The sequence below is a fragment of the Eptesicus fuscus genome, chromosome 1 (genome assembly GCF_027574615.1).
Source record: "Eptesicus fuscus isolate TK198812 chromosome 1, DD_ASM_mEF_20220401, whole genome shotgun sequence".
In the NCBI taxonomy this organism is placed as follows: Eukaryota; Metazoa; Chordata; class Mammalia; order Chiroptera; family Vespertilionidae; genus Eptesicus; species Eptesicus fuscus.
Window position 1 is genome coordinate 125590102 of NC_072473.1, and position 15832 is coordinate 125605933.

At 50.6% G+C, this 15832-nt stretch overlaps 2 protein-coding genes and 1 pseudogene across 7 annotated transcripts in view; 2 read left to right on the forward strand and 1 right to left on the reverse strand.

Annotated features, from left to right (window-relative positions):
* The window catches only part of F8 (coagulation factor VIII), an 86139-nt gene extending 84404 nt beyond the window's left edge, over window positions 1-1735 (reverse strand). For all 3 annotated transcript variants that reach the window (XM_028136431.2, XM_054713568.1, XM_054713574.1), the window contains exon 1: window positions 1509-1735. In XM_028136431.2, coding sequence (XP_027992232.2) covers window positions 1509-1681 — 173 coding nt within the window. In that variant the 5' untranslated portion in view covers window positions 1682-1735. The remainder of the gene's footprint in view (window positions 1-1508) is intronic.
* LOC114229009 (60S ribosomal protein L26-like) lies at window positions 531-992 on the forward strand (annotated as a pseudogene).
* A 6255-nt stretch (window positions 1736-7990) lies between the features above and the next one.
* Window positions 7991-15832, forward strand: part of FUNDC2 (FUN14 domain containing 2) — a 39449-nt gene continuing 31607 nt past the window's right edge. For 3 of the 4 annotated variants that reach the window (XR_008555504.1, XM_054713615.1, XM_054713621.1), the window contains exons 1-2: window positions 7991-8197; window positions 14548-14686. Coding sequence is in view for 3 of the 4 variants with exons in the window: in XM_054713615.1 (XP_054569590.1) it covers window positions 8065-8197; window positions 14548-14686 (272 nt within the window). In the remaining variant the exon portion in view is untranslated. The remainder of the gene's footprint in view (window positions 8198-14547; window positions 14687-15832) is intronic. The other variant, XM_054713626.1, reaches the window with a different exon arrangement.

The window sequence follows — 15832 nt, forward strand, 5'->3', positions numbered from 1 at the left end:
CCAGAGACTAAACTTGTATGTAATGTTGATGGGATCTCATTGCTCTCCTTCTCTCTCTCTGGAAGCTATGTTCTCTCTCTTATGCTCCTTGCCTCTTTGCCCTTTCTCCATCCTCTAGTTTCCAGAGTGGCAGAATCTATATATATAAAAGCCTAAGTGACCAGCTGACTGGCCGATAGCTATGATGCACACTGACCACCAGGGGGCAGATGCTCAATGCAGGAGCGGAAACCACAGGTATGGAAACATGAAACAGACTGATGAATCTCAGAGGGAAGGGAGGAAGTGGGAGGGCGGGAAGAGATTAACCAAAGATCTTATATGCATACTAGAGGCCCGGTGCATGGATTCGTGCACCAGTGGGGTCCCTTGGACTGGCCTATGCCCTCTTGCAATCCAGGACCCCTCGGGGGATGTTGAACTGCTATTTTTGGCCCCATCTCCGCAGGCCAAGCCAAGGGACCCCACCAGTGAATGAATCCATGCACCGGGCCTCTAGTGTGACAGGAAGTCTCAATGGACAGGCAGCCATCTTAGAAGTGCCAGCGGTCAAAATGAAGTTCAATCCCTTTGTGACTTCTGACCGGAGCAAGAACTGTAAAAGGCATTTCAATGCACCTTCCCACATTCAAAAGATGATTATGTCTTCTCCTCTTTCCAAAGAGCTGAGACAGAAGTACAATGTTTGACCCATGCCCATCCGAAAGCATGATGAAGTTCAGGTTGTTCAAGGACATTACAAAGAGCAGCAAATTGGCAAAGTAGCCCCGGTTTACAGGAAGACATATGCCATCTACATTGAATGAGTGCAATGGGAGAAAGCTAATGGTACAACTGTTCATGGGGGCATTCACCCCAGCAAGGCGGTGATCACTGGACTAAAGCTGGACAAAGGCTGCAAAAAGATCCTTGAACGTAAAGCCAAATCTCACGAAGTAGGAAAGAAAAAGGGCAAATACAAGGAAAAAACAATTGAGAAGATGCAGAAATAAAGTAATATTATATACAGCTTTCATTACAAACTTAAAATGAAAAAAAAAAAAGATCCAAGGGACAAAACGGAACAAAACATCAACGAATAGCCCTGACCAGTTTGGCTCAGTGGATAGAGCGTCGGCCTGCCGACTCAAGGGTCCCGGGTTCCATTCAGGTCAAGGGCATGTACCTTGGTTGCAGGCACATCCCCAGTGGGGGGTGTGCAGGAGGCAGCTGATTGCTGTTTCTCTCTCATCGATGTTTCTGACTCTCTTTCCCTCTCCTTTCCTCTCTGTAAAAAATAATAAAATTATAAAAAAAATGTTTAAAAAATATCAACGAATAGGTCAGATCTATGAAAGGGACAGGCAGTTAGCATTTGCGCTAATAGCACAGATGCACGCGTGTCTTGCCTGGAAATGCTTTTTCAGGGCTTAACTAGTATCACAGCCATTCTAACCTGTTGTCTGCACCTTCCTCCAACCAGTCATATCCCCACAACCCTGGTCAAATGCTACAGGATGTGCCTTTACCTTGTATCCACGCGGAGCTCACTGAGCAGTTCACTTTGCATGTAGTCCCAGGACAGTTCCACTGCGCCCAGGTAGTATCTTCTGGTGGCACTAAAGCTGACCGGCAAAAGGCACAGAAAGAAGCAGGTGGCCAGCTCTATTTGCATGGCTCTTACGGCTAGGAAATGTTCCATTGGAGAAACGAAAGATTAATTCTTCTCTAAAACATCCTCGGCTCCCAGGAGAAAAAAAAAAAAAAAAAAGGCAAATCTTCTATGATGTAGTGAAAAGTCCCAAAATTTCTGCAGAGGGTTTTAGGGAGCGTTACCTGCTGGATGTGACAGCAGCAGCAGCAGCACTGAGCAGTAAGGGATAGAACTGCTTCCTTTTGGGCAGTGGGAAGCAACCACAGGAAGAACTGACTAGGAAAAGGGCGGCTGAGCTAAAGCTTAACCCATTCACCTCTGAGAGCAGTAAGAGCACGAGAATACAGCTTTAATCAGAACCTTTAAGGGAAGGAAGAGAGGGAGAGGGAGGTCAAGGTAGTCATATTCCCAGCCGACTCCGACCCTCTTCCTTAGTAGCAGCAACAGATTCTGGAATCCACTTGCATAAGCAAGAGTAACCAGTATCCTAATAGCCTCCCTACGTCTCCCCTTGCCCCTCACACGGCCACCACTAGGTGAGTTTTTATTTTATTTTATTTTATTTCATATTTACTTTTATTTTTTAAAATATATTTTATTGATTTTTTACAGAGAGGGAGGGAGAGGGATAGAGAGTTAGAAACATCGATGAGAGAGAAACATCGATCAGCTGCCTCCTGCACACCCCCCACTGGGGATGTGCCTGCAACCAAGGTACATGCCCTTGATCGGAATTGAACCCGGGACCCTCCAGTCCGCAGGCTGATGCTCTATCCACTGAGCCAAACCCGTCAGGGCCTAAGTGACTTTTTAAAGCTATGAAGCGGCCTGGCCCGTGTGGCTCAGTGGTTGAGTGTCGACCCATGAACCAAGAGGTCACCAGTTTGATTTCTGGTCAAGGCACATGCTCGGGTTGTGGGCTTGATCCCCAGTGTGGGGTGTGCAGGAGGCAGCCAATCAGTGATTCTCTCTCATCGTTGATGTTTCTATCTCTCCCTCTCCCTTCCTCTCTCTCTCTCAAAATCAATAGAAACATATTTAAACACACACACACACACACACACACACACACACACACACACACAAAAAAAAAAAAAAAACTGTAAGGCGGATCCTGTCATTCCTTTGCTCAGAATCCTCCGCTGGCCTCTGACCTCACTTGGAGTAAGATCCTGGGTCTCTACCAGGGCCTAGTGCATCTACCATGATCTGCATGTCCCTTCCTCTGACCTCTGTGGTCTCATCTCACTCTGGCTACTGACCTCCTTGCTCTTCCTTTTTTTTTTTTTTAATATATTTTATTGACTTTTTACAGAGAGGAAGAGAGAGGGATAGAGAGTTAGAAACATCGATGAGAGAGAAACATCGATCAGCTGCCTCTTGCACACCCCCTACTGGGGATGTGCCCGCAACCAAGGTACATGCCCTTGACCGGAATCGAACCTGGGACCCTTGAGTCCGCAGGCCGACGCTCTATCCACTGAGCCAAACCGGTTTCGGCTCCTTGCTCTTCCTTAAAATACAAAGCAAACTTTTGTGCCTAGAACTTGCCACTCACTATTTCCTCTTCCTGAAACACCTTCCCCCCAGATCCTCACAGGTTCCCACTCCCACATCTCCTTCAAGTCTTGGCTCAAATCTTGCCTTCCCAATGAGCTCCAATAAGGACCAACTTTACATGGTAAGCTCTGTACCCACACTGGCACTATTGATATCCCTCCTGGCTTCTTTTTTATTTACTTTTCAAAAAAATATTTTAAAAAATCAAAATAATTGATTTCAGAGAGGAAGGAAGAGGGAGAGATAGAAACATCAATGATGAGAGAGGATCATTGATCGGCTGCATCCTTCATGCCCCACACTGGGGATCAAGCCCACAATCGGGGCATGTGCCCTGACTGGGAATGGAACCTTGACCTCCTGGTTCATAGGTCCACACTCAAGCACTGAGCCATACCGGCTGGACCTGGCTTTGTTTTTATACATAGCACTCATAACCACCAGAAATGTATGTGTCTAGTTATCTTGCATCGTTGTTACTTGAGGCTTCTGAAGTTTGCTTACATTTGGCTCAGGTGTAGGATACTCTATCGCCTTACATCAGAAACCTGCCATGCTTAGTTAAAGCAGAGACCCTATTGGGTTAATGTACATTAGGGGGAGTGAGGACCTCCCCAAGGCCCTCAAAGTAAAGGAGATAATAAGAAGAAACTTGACCAGGGTTGCAATAAGAAATGTTATCACTGAGAGTTCAGTCCTGCCCGGGGAAGAATGTGTTTGGCAGCAATTGGCGAGATGTTGTCCAGCTTGGAAACAAGCCAGAAGAAGGCCCTTTGATAAAAATGTGCTGTACCTCTCTCTACCAGGCACCAGGATGCGGAGGTAATAACTGCCCGTACTACATGCCAGGAACTGTTGTAAGTGCTTTCCAATGCAGCTGCTATTCCTTTTAAAAATACATTCTTATTGATTTCACAGAGGAAGAGAGAGGGAGAGAGAGATAGAAACATAGATGAGAGAGAAACATTGATTGGCTGCCTCCTGCACACCCCACAATGGGGATCAAGCCCGCAACCCGGGTATGTGCCCTGACCAGGCATCGAACAAGTTACCTCTCAGTGCATAGGATGACGCTCAACCACTGAGCCACACGGACTGCAGCTGTAATTCTTGTCTTCATTTTACAGGTGATGAAACTGAAGCATAGAGAGGTTAGGCCAGTGGTCGGCAAACTCATTAGTCAACAGAGCCAAATATCAACAGGACAACGATTGAAATTTCTTTGGAGAGCCAAATTTTTTAAACTTAAACTTCTTCTAACGCCACTTCTTCAAAATAGACTCACCCAGGCCGTGGTATTTTGTGGAAGAGCCACACTCAAGGGGGCCAAAGAGCCGCATGTGGCTCAAGAGCCGCGGTTTGCCAACCACGGGGTTAGGCAACTTGGCCATGGTGGCCCAGTTTATAAGTGGTAGCATTCAAACCCAGGTAATCTGATTCCAGAAGTCATGCTCCTAACCCCCAAGCCTCAGAGATGAATAAAATCCAGGTCCCGCCTTCTGGGAGACATAGTCCAATGGGGGAGACAGAAACGTAGCCCCATAGTTACAATACAGGGTGATAAATTCTCCGCCAGCTGCTTTACACATTATCTGATTTAATCCTCACAATGCGACTGCAAAGAAAGATGTTTCAGGAAGAGGAAATGGCGAGTGGCAAGTTCTAGGCACAAGAGTTTGCTTTGTATTTTAAGGGAGAGCAAGGAGGTCAGTAGCCAGAGTGAGATGAGACCAAGGAGGTCGGAGGAAGGGACATGCAGATCACGGTAGATGCACTACACCCTGGTAGAGACCCAGGATCTTACTCTGAGTGAGGTCAGAGGCCAGCGGAGGGTTCTGCAAAGGAGTGACAGGATCTGCTTTATAATTTTTTGGATTTTATAAAAATATGTTTTTATTGATTTTGAGAGAGAGAGGAAGGGAGAGGGAGAGAGAGATGAAGCATCGAGGTGCACAGAGATGAAATGGTTTGCCTAAGGCTATGCAACTACCCATCTGTCCTAGCCAGACACTGTCCTAGGCACTGGGTGCACAGCTGTGAAAAATAAAAGCAGCTCAGAGACAATAAGCAATACTTCTAATACATTAGTAGCTTATTCACTGTGTTAGAAGGCAAAATAAGTGTGCACAAAAGAAAGTACAGTCAACCCTTCGTACCTATGGGTTCTGCCTCCTGGGGTTGGGGATCCTCAGATGTGGAGAGCCAATGGTAATCATTGTTCTATACCATCTATATTCATTGAGTGGCCAGATTATTATGATCTCTGAACGCATAATAATCTGGCCACTCAGTGTGTGTATGTGTGTGTGTGTGTGTGTGTGTGTGCGCGCGCGCGTGCAAATATGTGTGTGTGTGTGTGTGTGTATATATATATAGAGAGAGAGAGATAGAAACATCCATGATGAGAATCATTGCCTGGCTGCCTCCTGCACACCCTGACTGGGTATGGAGCCAGCAACCTGGGCTCGTGCCCTGACCAGAAATCTATATATATATACACACACACACAATCTATATATATACACACACACAAATCTATATATATATACACACACACACAATCTATATATACACACACACAAATCTACCCAATCTAAGCCCGGTGCATGAATTCATGCATGGGTGGGGTCCGGTCAGCCTGGCCAGGGGGAGGGTACATGGGCGGTTGGCCGCCTGCCTGCTGGTCGAACTCCTGGTCGAGGGGACAATTTGCATATTAGCCTTTTATTATATAGGATATACACTGAGTGGCCAGATTATTATGTGTTCAGAGATCATAATAATCTGGCCACTCAGTGTATATAAAAGCCTAAGCGACCGTCTGACCGTTCAACTGGTAGCTATGACGTGCACTGATCACCAGGAGGCAGGCGCTCAATGCACAGGCATGGAAACAGAGGGAAGTGGGTAGGGGGAGGGCAGGAAGAGATTAACCAAAGATCTTATATGCATATTAGAGGCCTGGTGGACATGTACCAGTGGGGTCCCTTGGCCCAAAGTCAAGTCTCTTTCTGTGGTAGGCAATTAGTGCCATTTGCCAACCACACCCAAGGGCAGATGAAGTTAAGAGAATAAATCACATCAGCATAAAGCTGATGGATATTCTATTGAGATCCTCCCCTAGGATCTCCCTAAATCCCCAGCCTTTATTACACCTCAAAGGGAGGGTCGAGCCTGAGCTCTCTCTCCCAGGAGCACGCCCAGTACCTTTCTCCTCCTCCTCCTCCTCTTCTTCCTCCACAGGCATGCATCTCCTAAACTCTAAGGGACCCCAGGAAGTTTGCAACCAGGGTAGCAATGGACAGCAGCAGTTCGTCCTGGCAACCCCCCTAAGCTTGTCCCCAAAACCCCTTTTTTTCTAACTCCTTAGTGAACCCAGGCAGCCCAGCCTAGGCTCATTTCCCCACCTAGTATTTCTAGTATCCTAGGCCCTTCCTTGTTTCACTGTCACCAGCATTTTAAAAAATATATATTTTTATTGATTTCAGAGAGGAAGGGAGAGGGAGAGAGAGATAGAAACATCAATAATGAGAATCATTGACTGGCTGCCTCTTGCACACCCTGACTGGGTATGGAGCCAGCAACCTGGGCTCATGCCCTGACCAGAAATCTACCCATGACCTCCTGATTCACTGGTCGATGCTTAACCATTGTGCCACAACAGCCAGGCATTATCCCAGCTTTAATAAACGTCCTCTAAAATTCACCTGGATTCATGTTGTGAAATATTTTCTGTACAAAATCAAGAACCCACACACAACTGGCTGGCCCTAGGCAGGCCCCTAGGACCAGGTCCCCTCCCCCCAGCCCACTTTACCTCTGGTAATCATCATACTGTTACCTGTGTCCATGAAGTTGTGTGTTTTTTTTCCCTCAATCTCTTCACCATTTTCACAGCAATTACCTTTTACTAGTAGACTCATCTTTCTGGTCCTGGTGGAGAAAATAGACTTTAGGGAGACAAGAATAGGAACAGGTCAACCTGTTAACTGGGTGTGACCTGAGCTAAAATGTTAGCACTGGGGGAGTGAGAAATGGCTAGATTCACTGTGAAGGGAGAGTTTATGGGGGTTGCTAATGAATTGGATTTGTGGGGTTTGAGAGGAGTTCGGAATAACACCAAGGTTTTTGGATCAGTAAAGTTGCCATTAACTGAGATGGGGTGACAGAGTAGTTTAGGGGTGAGCTGGGGGCATGTGCCCTGCCACAAAGTTCAAGGGCTCCATAGGCACTGAAGGCAAGGAATCTCTTTTCTTTTTTTAAGCTACAATTTTTAAATCCAATTTCTTTATTTTGTATCTTTATTGTTGAAAGTGTATGTCCTTTTGCCCCGTTGACCCCCTCCAGCCCGCGGCCCGTCCCCCCCCCCCCCCCCCAGGCCTTCAGCACCCTATTGTCTGTGTTCATGGGTTATGCATATATGCTTACAAGGTCTTTGGTTGATCACCTCCCACCCACCTGTCTTCCCTTGCAGATTCCGAACTCTGTTCCACCAGAAACACTTTTCTTTCTGAGCGCTTCTATTACTGATTGTTTATCAGCGTCGGGATCATAGTAGCACTGATAAATATTTGCTCAATGGCTACGTAAGCAATCAGGACAAGCCTGTTTTCTTTATTTTTAGTAAAATCATCTTTACTAGGGAAGAACCCGGTTTCATTCACGGCCCCATGGAACTCCCTGCAATGTGAGCTCCCAAAGTACCGCTGAGAAACTGCGCGCGGGGCTTTTCTGCGCATGCGCGGCGCATCTGCTGGGCGGGGCCCCGGGGCTAATGACGCCGTCCCGGGAGCCTTGTGACGCAGTTGCGCGCTGAGGCTGGGAGACACCGCCTGCGGCCCAGCCCGCCCTCTTCCGCTGAGGCCTCCGGCATGGAAACATCTGAACCACGTGCCGGAAACCCGCTCACGCCGACGCCGGCGCGCCACTCCTTGTCGTTTGGCGCCGAGCTGCCGCGCATGTCATCGCGAGACCAGCTCGCCGAAATGGCCGCGTCCACTCAAGGTAAGAGCGAGCACGCGCGCCGCCGGCGCCGCGGCAGCCACCTTCCTGGGCTGTGGAAGAGGGAGGCTCCATAGCCCGGCAGAGCTCCCTCGGGAGCCCTAACAGCGCAGGGACGGGGTGGGCGTCCGGGGTTTGCCCCTGTCCCAGGCCGTTCCCAGGGTCCGGCCAAGGTCAGGCGCCAGTCAGGGGCCGATCGGCCAGGGGTGTTGCCTCCTGTTGGGCTCAGACTTCCGGCGCCGCCCCCAAAACCCAAGCCCTGAGACATTCCGTCCTGTTCCATCCCTGTTCTCGGTAGGTCTGGCACTTTGAGACTAAAGCGGCTTATTTCTCCCTTTGAACGCACATGTCAAACCCTTGGCAGGTGTTTTTCTGTGTGCAAGGCGCCTCCCCGGCGCTGTTGATGGTTTTTAAAGAGTAGTATCCTTGGGATGGTACTTTGAAATAGTCTTTTCTTTAGTCTGCATAGTCAAAGGAAGATTCCCAATCCCAGTAATATAATACGCAGGGGAACACGTCTTTAAATCATGCTCTTACCCTACTTTGAATGCTTCATAGTTATAGTCAATTCAGTACTTGCTTACAAGATTCAAGTACTAAACAGAGCCATGTGGAACAGACAATCTCAGGGAAAGGAGGTTGAGGTGGGTGGAAAGAGATTAACAACAGAATTTATAGGCATAACCCATGGACGCAGCATCTGTAATACTTTAAACAAATATAAAAATAGTTTTTATTGATTTCAGAGAGGAAGGGAGAGGAAGAGATAGAAACATCAATGAGAGAGAATCACTGATCGGCTGCCTCCTGCACGCCCCCTACTGGCGATGGAGCCCATAACCCGGGCATGTGCCCTGACTGGGAATCCAAGGGTTACCTCCTGGTTCATAGGTCAATGCGCAACCACTGAGCCACACCAGCCAGGCTAAAGATAAATTTTAAAAAGTCAATTATATAAACTTAAAATTACATAAATTATGTCCTGGCTGGTGTGGCTCAGTGGATAGAACATCTGCCTGTGGACTGAAGGGGTCCCCAGTTCAATTCCCGTCAAGGGCACTTGCCTGGGTTGCAGGTCGGGGGCATGCAGGAGGCAGCTGATCAATAATTCTCTCTCATCATTGTTTCTCTCTCTCCCTCTCCCTTCCTCTCTGAAACCAATTTAAAAAATTACATAAATTATGTTAAAACAAAGAGTGAAAATAGTCAAAACATCACTTTATTATTTGCCATGTTTTACTGTTATTTATGCTCTTAAGGCTCTTTACACTTAATGTATCTATGTGATGGAAATAGCAATATGCTGCACTACTTACTGTATCTCTTCCCAAACTGTGTTCAGTGATGTCACAATTCAGTGATGTCACACTCACAGTGAGTGAATACACCAAGGAAATGGGCACACACTACAAATCAGCCCTCCCCCCAAAACTGGTTGTTAAACATTTATAAACATACCACTGGCCCTGACCGGTTTGGCTCAGTGGATAGAGCGTCGGCCTGTGGACTGAAGGGTCCCAGGTTCGATTCCGGTCAAGGGCATGTACCTTGGTTGCGGGCACATCCCCAGTAGGAGGTGTGCAGGAGGCAGCTGATCGATGATTCTCTCTCATCGATGTTTCTAACTCTCTATCCCTCTCCCTTCCTCTGTAAAAAATCAATAATAATAATAAAAAATATATATATATATATACATACCACTGAATATAGGTGACTAAGGGATTGCAATGCACAATGTTATTATTTTCCTGCAGAGAAGTCTGCCCTTATTCACTTCAAATGTGTAGGTTGATCAAGTATTTGCACCTAGGAAATTATTACCAGAAATTTTGAGGTTGACATGAATTTCAGTCTTTATCATAGCAATAACCACATAACGCTGAGCTAAGGGGCTTGGTAAAATTACATGAAAGCAAAACTCAAAACTCATTCTTATTTTCAGTGATATTTAATCAAGGGAAAGAGTGAAAACTATGGAGTCCTTGAACTTTGTGACAGTAATGTCTTCTTTCTTTTTCCTTTAAATGTATTTTTAGTAAAGGCCTGGTGCATGAAATTTGTGCACTGGGAGGGGGGTGTCCCTCAGCCCAGCCTGCACCCTCTTCAATCTGGGACCCCTTGGGGGATGTCCAACTGCCAGTTTAGGAATCTGGCCTAAACTGGCAGTCGGACATCCCTCTCACAATCTGGGACTGCTGGCTCCCAAACGCTCGCCTGCTTGCCTGCCTGATTGCCCCTAACTGCTTCTGCCTGCCAGCCGGATCACCCCCAAACCACTCCTCTGCCAGCCTGATCGATGCCTAACTGCTTCCCTGCTGGCCCAATCACCTCCAACTGCCCTCCCCTGCTCGCCTGGTCCCCCCCAACTGCCCTCCCTCCCCTGCAGGCCTGGTCACCCCAAACTGCCCTCCCTGCAAGCCTGGTCGCCCCCAACTGCCCTCCCCTGTCAGCCTGGTCACCCCCAACTGCCCTCCCCTACCGGCCTGGTCACCCCCAACTGCCCTCCCCTACCGGCCTGGTCACCCCCAACTGCCCTTCCCTGCTGGCCTGGTTCCCCCTAACTGCCCTCCCCTGCAGGCATGGTCCCCCCCAACTACTCTCCCTCCCCTGCAGGCCCAGTCGCCCCCAACTGCCCTCCCCTGCAGGCCTGGTTGCCCCCAACTGCCTTCCCCTGCAGGCCTGGTTGCCCCCAACTGCCCTACCTGCAGCCCTGGTTGCCCCAACTGCCCTTCCCTGCCGGCCCAGTCACCCTCAACTGCCCTCCCCTGCAGGCCCAGTCGCCCCCAACTGCCCTACCTGCAGCCTTGGTTGCCCCAACTGCCCTCCCCTGCTGGCCCAGTCACCCTCAACTGCTCTCCCCTGCAGGCCTGGTCCCCCCCAACTTCCCTCCCCTGCTCGCCTGGTCGCCCTCAACTGCCCTCCCCTGCAGGCCTGGTCGCCCTCAACTGCCCTCCTCTGTAGCCCTGGCCGCCCCCAACTTCCCTCCCCTGCTCGCCTGGTCCCCCCCAACTGCCCTCCCTCCCCTGCAGGCCTGGTCACCCCAAACTGCCCTCCCTGCAAGCCTGGTCGCCCCCAACTGCCCTCCCCTGTCAGCCTGGTCACCCCCAACTGCCCTCCCCTACCGGCCTGGCCACCTCCAACTGCCCTTCCCTGCTGGCCTGGTTCCCCCTAACTGCCCTCCCCTGAAGGCATGGTCCCCCCCCCAACTGCTCTCCCTCCCCTGCAGGCCCAGTCGCCCCCAACTGCCCTCCCCTGCAGGCCTGGTTGCCCCCAACTCCCCTCCCCTGCAGGCCCAGTCGCCCCCAACTGCCCTACCTGCAGCCCTGGTTGCCCCAACTGCCCTCCCCTGCCGGCCCAGTCACCCTCAACTGCCCTCCCCTGCAGGCCTGGTCACCCCCAACTGCCCTCCCCTGCAGGCCTGGTCGCCCTCAACTGCCCTCCTTTGTAGCCCTGGCCGCCCCCAACTTCCCTCCCCTGCTGGCCTGGTCGCCCCAACTGCCCTCCACTGCAGACCTGGCCCACCCCAACTGCCCTCCCTCCCCTCTCTCCCCTGCAGGCCTGGTCACTCCCAACTGCCCTTCCCTGCCAGCCCGGTCACCCCCAACTGCCCTCCCCTGCAGGCCCGGTCGCCCCCAACTGCCCTCCCCTGCAAGCCCGGTCACCCCCAACTCCCCTCCCCTGCCTGCCCGGTCACACCCAACTCCCCTCCCCTGCAAGCCCGGTCACCCCCAACTCCCCTCCCCTGCCTGCCTGGTCGCCCCCAACTTCCCTCCCCTGCAGGCCTGGTTGCCCCCAACTGCCCTCCCCTGCAGGCCCAGTCCCCCCCAACAGCCCTCTCCTGCAGGCCCAGTTGCCCCCAACTGCCCTCCCCTGCCGGCCTGGTCACCCCCAACTGCCCTCCCCTGCAGGCCCGGTCGGTCACCCCCATCTGCCCTCCCCTGCTGGCCTGGTCAACCCCAACTGCCCTCCCCTGCAGGCCTGGTCATCCCCAACTGCCCTCCCCTGCAAGCCTGGTCACCCCAACTGCCCTCCCCTGCCGGCCTGGTCCCCCTCAACTTCACTCCCTCCCCTACTGGCCTGGTCGCTCCTAACTGCCCTCCCCTGCAGGCCTGATTGCCCACAACTGCCCTCCCCTGCTGGCCATCTTGTGGTGGCCATCTTGTGACCACATGGGGGCGGCCATCTTGTGCGAGGGTGTGATGGTCAATTTACATATCACCTCTTATATAGGATTGCTTTCAGAGAGGAAGAGAGAGAGAGAAACATCAGTGATGAGAGAGAATCATTGATTGGCTGCCTCCTGCACACCCCCTTACTGACAATCGAGCCCGTGGCAAGTGCAGTGGGGCTGGGATGAGTGGGAGTGGCAGGTAGGAGCTGCAGGCAGCCTTGGACCATGGGTTTCGGCCTGATCCCTGCAGGCTACCCAGAGGGACCCCCACCCATGCACGAATTTGTGCATGAATTCATGCACCAGGCCTCTAGTTGCTAGATAAAAACCTGCTTTTTGATTGGGATTCCATTGAGTCTATAGATCAGTATAGAGAGAATGAACATCTTAAAATTATCTATACTAATAATAGAGGAACATGCAAATTGTCCGGAACTCTGTCACAGTAACAGTAACGACCAAACAGCAGGCTGTGTGGGGTGACCAGGCCGGCAGTGGGGGCAGTTGGGGGTGACCAGGCCGGCAGGGCGGGCAGTGATGGGCAACCAGGCCAGCGGGGCAGGCAGTTAGGGGCGACCAGGCTGGCAGGGTAGGCAGTTAGGGGCAACCAGGCCAGTGGGGGAGGCAGTTGGGGGCAACCAGGCTGGCAGGGGGGGCGGTGAGGGGTGACGGGGCTGGCAGAGGAGGGCAGTTGGGGGCGACCAGGCCAGCGGGAGGAGCAGTTGGGGGCAACCATGCCAGCAGGGAGGGACAGTTAGGGGCGATCAGGCCGGCAGGCAGGTGAGCAGTTAGGAGCCAGTGGTCCCGGATTGTGAGAGGGATGTCCAGTTGCCGGTTTAGGCGGGATTGGGCCTAAGCCAGCAACTGGATATCTCCCAAGGGGTCCCATATTGGAGAGGGTGCAGGCTGGGCTGAGGAGACCCCCGCACCCTGTGCACGAATTTCGTGCACTGGGCCTCTAGTTGTCTTATAAAACATAGAGTAATATATCTCCATTAATTTAGGTTATTCTTCATTTTCTCTGTGGTGTTTTGTTATTTACAGTGTAGAGATCTTGTGCATCTTTCATTAAATTTATTCCTACATTATCTTCCCACAGAGAAAAGGATTAGACATGTTATTAACTCTATTTCCCTTCTTGGGCAAATCACTTAACTTCTGAGCTTCTATTTCTTTTTTTTTTTAAATATTTTTTTTTATTGATTTCAGAGAGGAAGTGAAAGGGAGAGAGTGATAGAAATATCAATGATGAGAGAATCATTGACTGGCTGCCTCCTGCACGCCCCCCCCCCATTGGGGATGGAGCCTGAAACCTAGGCATGTGCTCTGACTGGAATTGAACAGGGACCTCCTGGTTCATGGGTCAATGCTCACCCACTGAGCTACACCAGCCAGGCCTGGGCTTCCATTTCTTATTATAAAATGGGGTTAATAAATAGTACCTTGTTCTATGTGTTTAATTAGATGTACATGCTTATTGCATAGCACTTGCCTGGTGACTAGTAAGAGCTCAATTAAACATTACCTCATATTATCACTGGAGATCCACATAATACTCAGAATCTAGCAATTTGTGGGCCATTGAATATTATTGAGTTACTCCTGAAAAGGAGAAGAAAATGAAAGAAATCCATTTCATTTAGAATGCATTATTAAGTATTACTAGTAGTTTTTCCTATGTCTTTTTGGTGGTCTTTTTAAAAAATATATTTTTATTGATTTCAGAGAGGAAGAGAAAGATAGAAACATCAATGATGAGAGAGAATAATTGATCGGCCACCACCTCCACGCCCCCTACTGGAGATCGAACCCGAAACCCGGGCATGTGCCCTTGACCGAAATTGAACCCGGGACCCTTCAGTCCGCAGGCCGATGCTCTGTCCACTGAGCCAAACCAGCTAGGGCTTTTTGATGGTTTTTAAATACGAGAGGAAAAACTAGAGTTACGGTCTCTAAATCATCTAGGTTGTTTTCCTCTAAGACAAATATTATTTTTTTATTTCAGTTGGATTTTCAGAAATTGCCAGTCAGAATTTCAGAGCTAATTTACTATTTAAAATAGAATAATATTGGGGGGTTCTTATTCCAACTACCTCTTTTTAAATCTCTTAATCTAGTTAGGAATGGTAGTAATTTATTGGAAAAGTGTCCATGTTCTTATTCACTATCTTCATCCTTGTAGGGCATTTTGAGTCACTGGACCTTGCAGAATATGCTAAGAAGCAGCCATGGTGGCGCAAGCTGTTCGGGCCAGAAACTGGGCCCTCGGCTGAAAAGTACAGCGTCGCAACACAGCTATTAATCGGAGGTGTCACTGGATGGTGAGTGGTGTGAAAGATGTCCGATGTCTTGGTTTACATGCTTTAGTGTCAGGGTGATAGGAATCACCTCCTTTAGCCAATAAAAGCATGTTGGCTTCTGTGAAATAGATCACTTAATGTGTAGCATTTATCAAAACATATTAAAGTGCGATTTAGTGGTTACACAAATTACTACATGCCATATAATCATTTCCTTCTCACAACTCTGAAATCGGTACTGTTATCATCTATCCTCATTTCCCCCAGTTTTAGTGAGAAGTAATCTATACATATAAAGGGTAATATGCTAATTTGTCCATTACGGTGTCCCAGTCATGACCAGTCTGTGGGTGGGGACGGGACAGGGACCTCTGTCCCTAGGGCTAACATCACGCTGCCTGTGTGAGTCTCCGTTCAGCGCTGACGTGACACAGGGGGGGAGCTGGGCTTGACGGGGAACCTCAGGCCGTGCCTCCCGCCCCACGGGGTTTGATGGGGGACCTCAGGCCACGCACCTCGCCCAATGGGGCTTGATGGGAGACCTCAGGCCACACACCCCGCCCCAGTGCCAGGCCGGGACACCTCATGCCGTGCTCCCCACCCCGGTGCCAGGCCAGGAGACCTCAGGCTGCGCCCCCGGAACTGGGCTGGGCGCCTCCCACCCCCGGGGCTTGACGGTACCTCAGGCTGCACCCCCCGCCCAGTGGGTCTTGACGAGGGACCTCAGGCCGTGCCCCCCAGCCTGGCAGGGCTTGACAGGGGACCTCAAGCCCTGCCCCGGCTCTGGGCGAGGAGACCTCGGGCCATGCCCCCCGCCTCAGCACCAGGCCAGGGGACCTCAGGCCATGTCCCTCGCCTCAGCACCGGGCCAGGGGACCTGAGGCTACGCCCCCTCCCGCCGGGGCTTGACAGGGGACTTGAGACTGCGTCCCCCCACCCGGCGCCCCTACCTGGAGGGGCTTGATGGGGGAGGGGCCAGATGGATCTGGGTCTCACCCAATGGGGGTGGGGCCAGACGGGTCTGGGTCTCCTGCGTTTTCAATGTGCGTGTGGGTGGTGGGCAGGGACTTGACTCTGGGTCCTGCAGCGCACCCCAGACTGACAGGAGGGAGATTTTCATATACATTTTACTAATTTTCTTTCATCTCTGACACTTCTATTACAGAG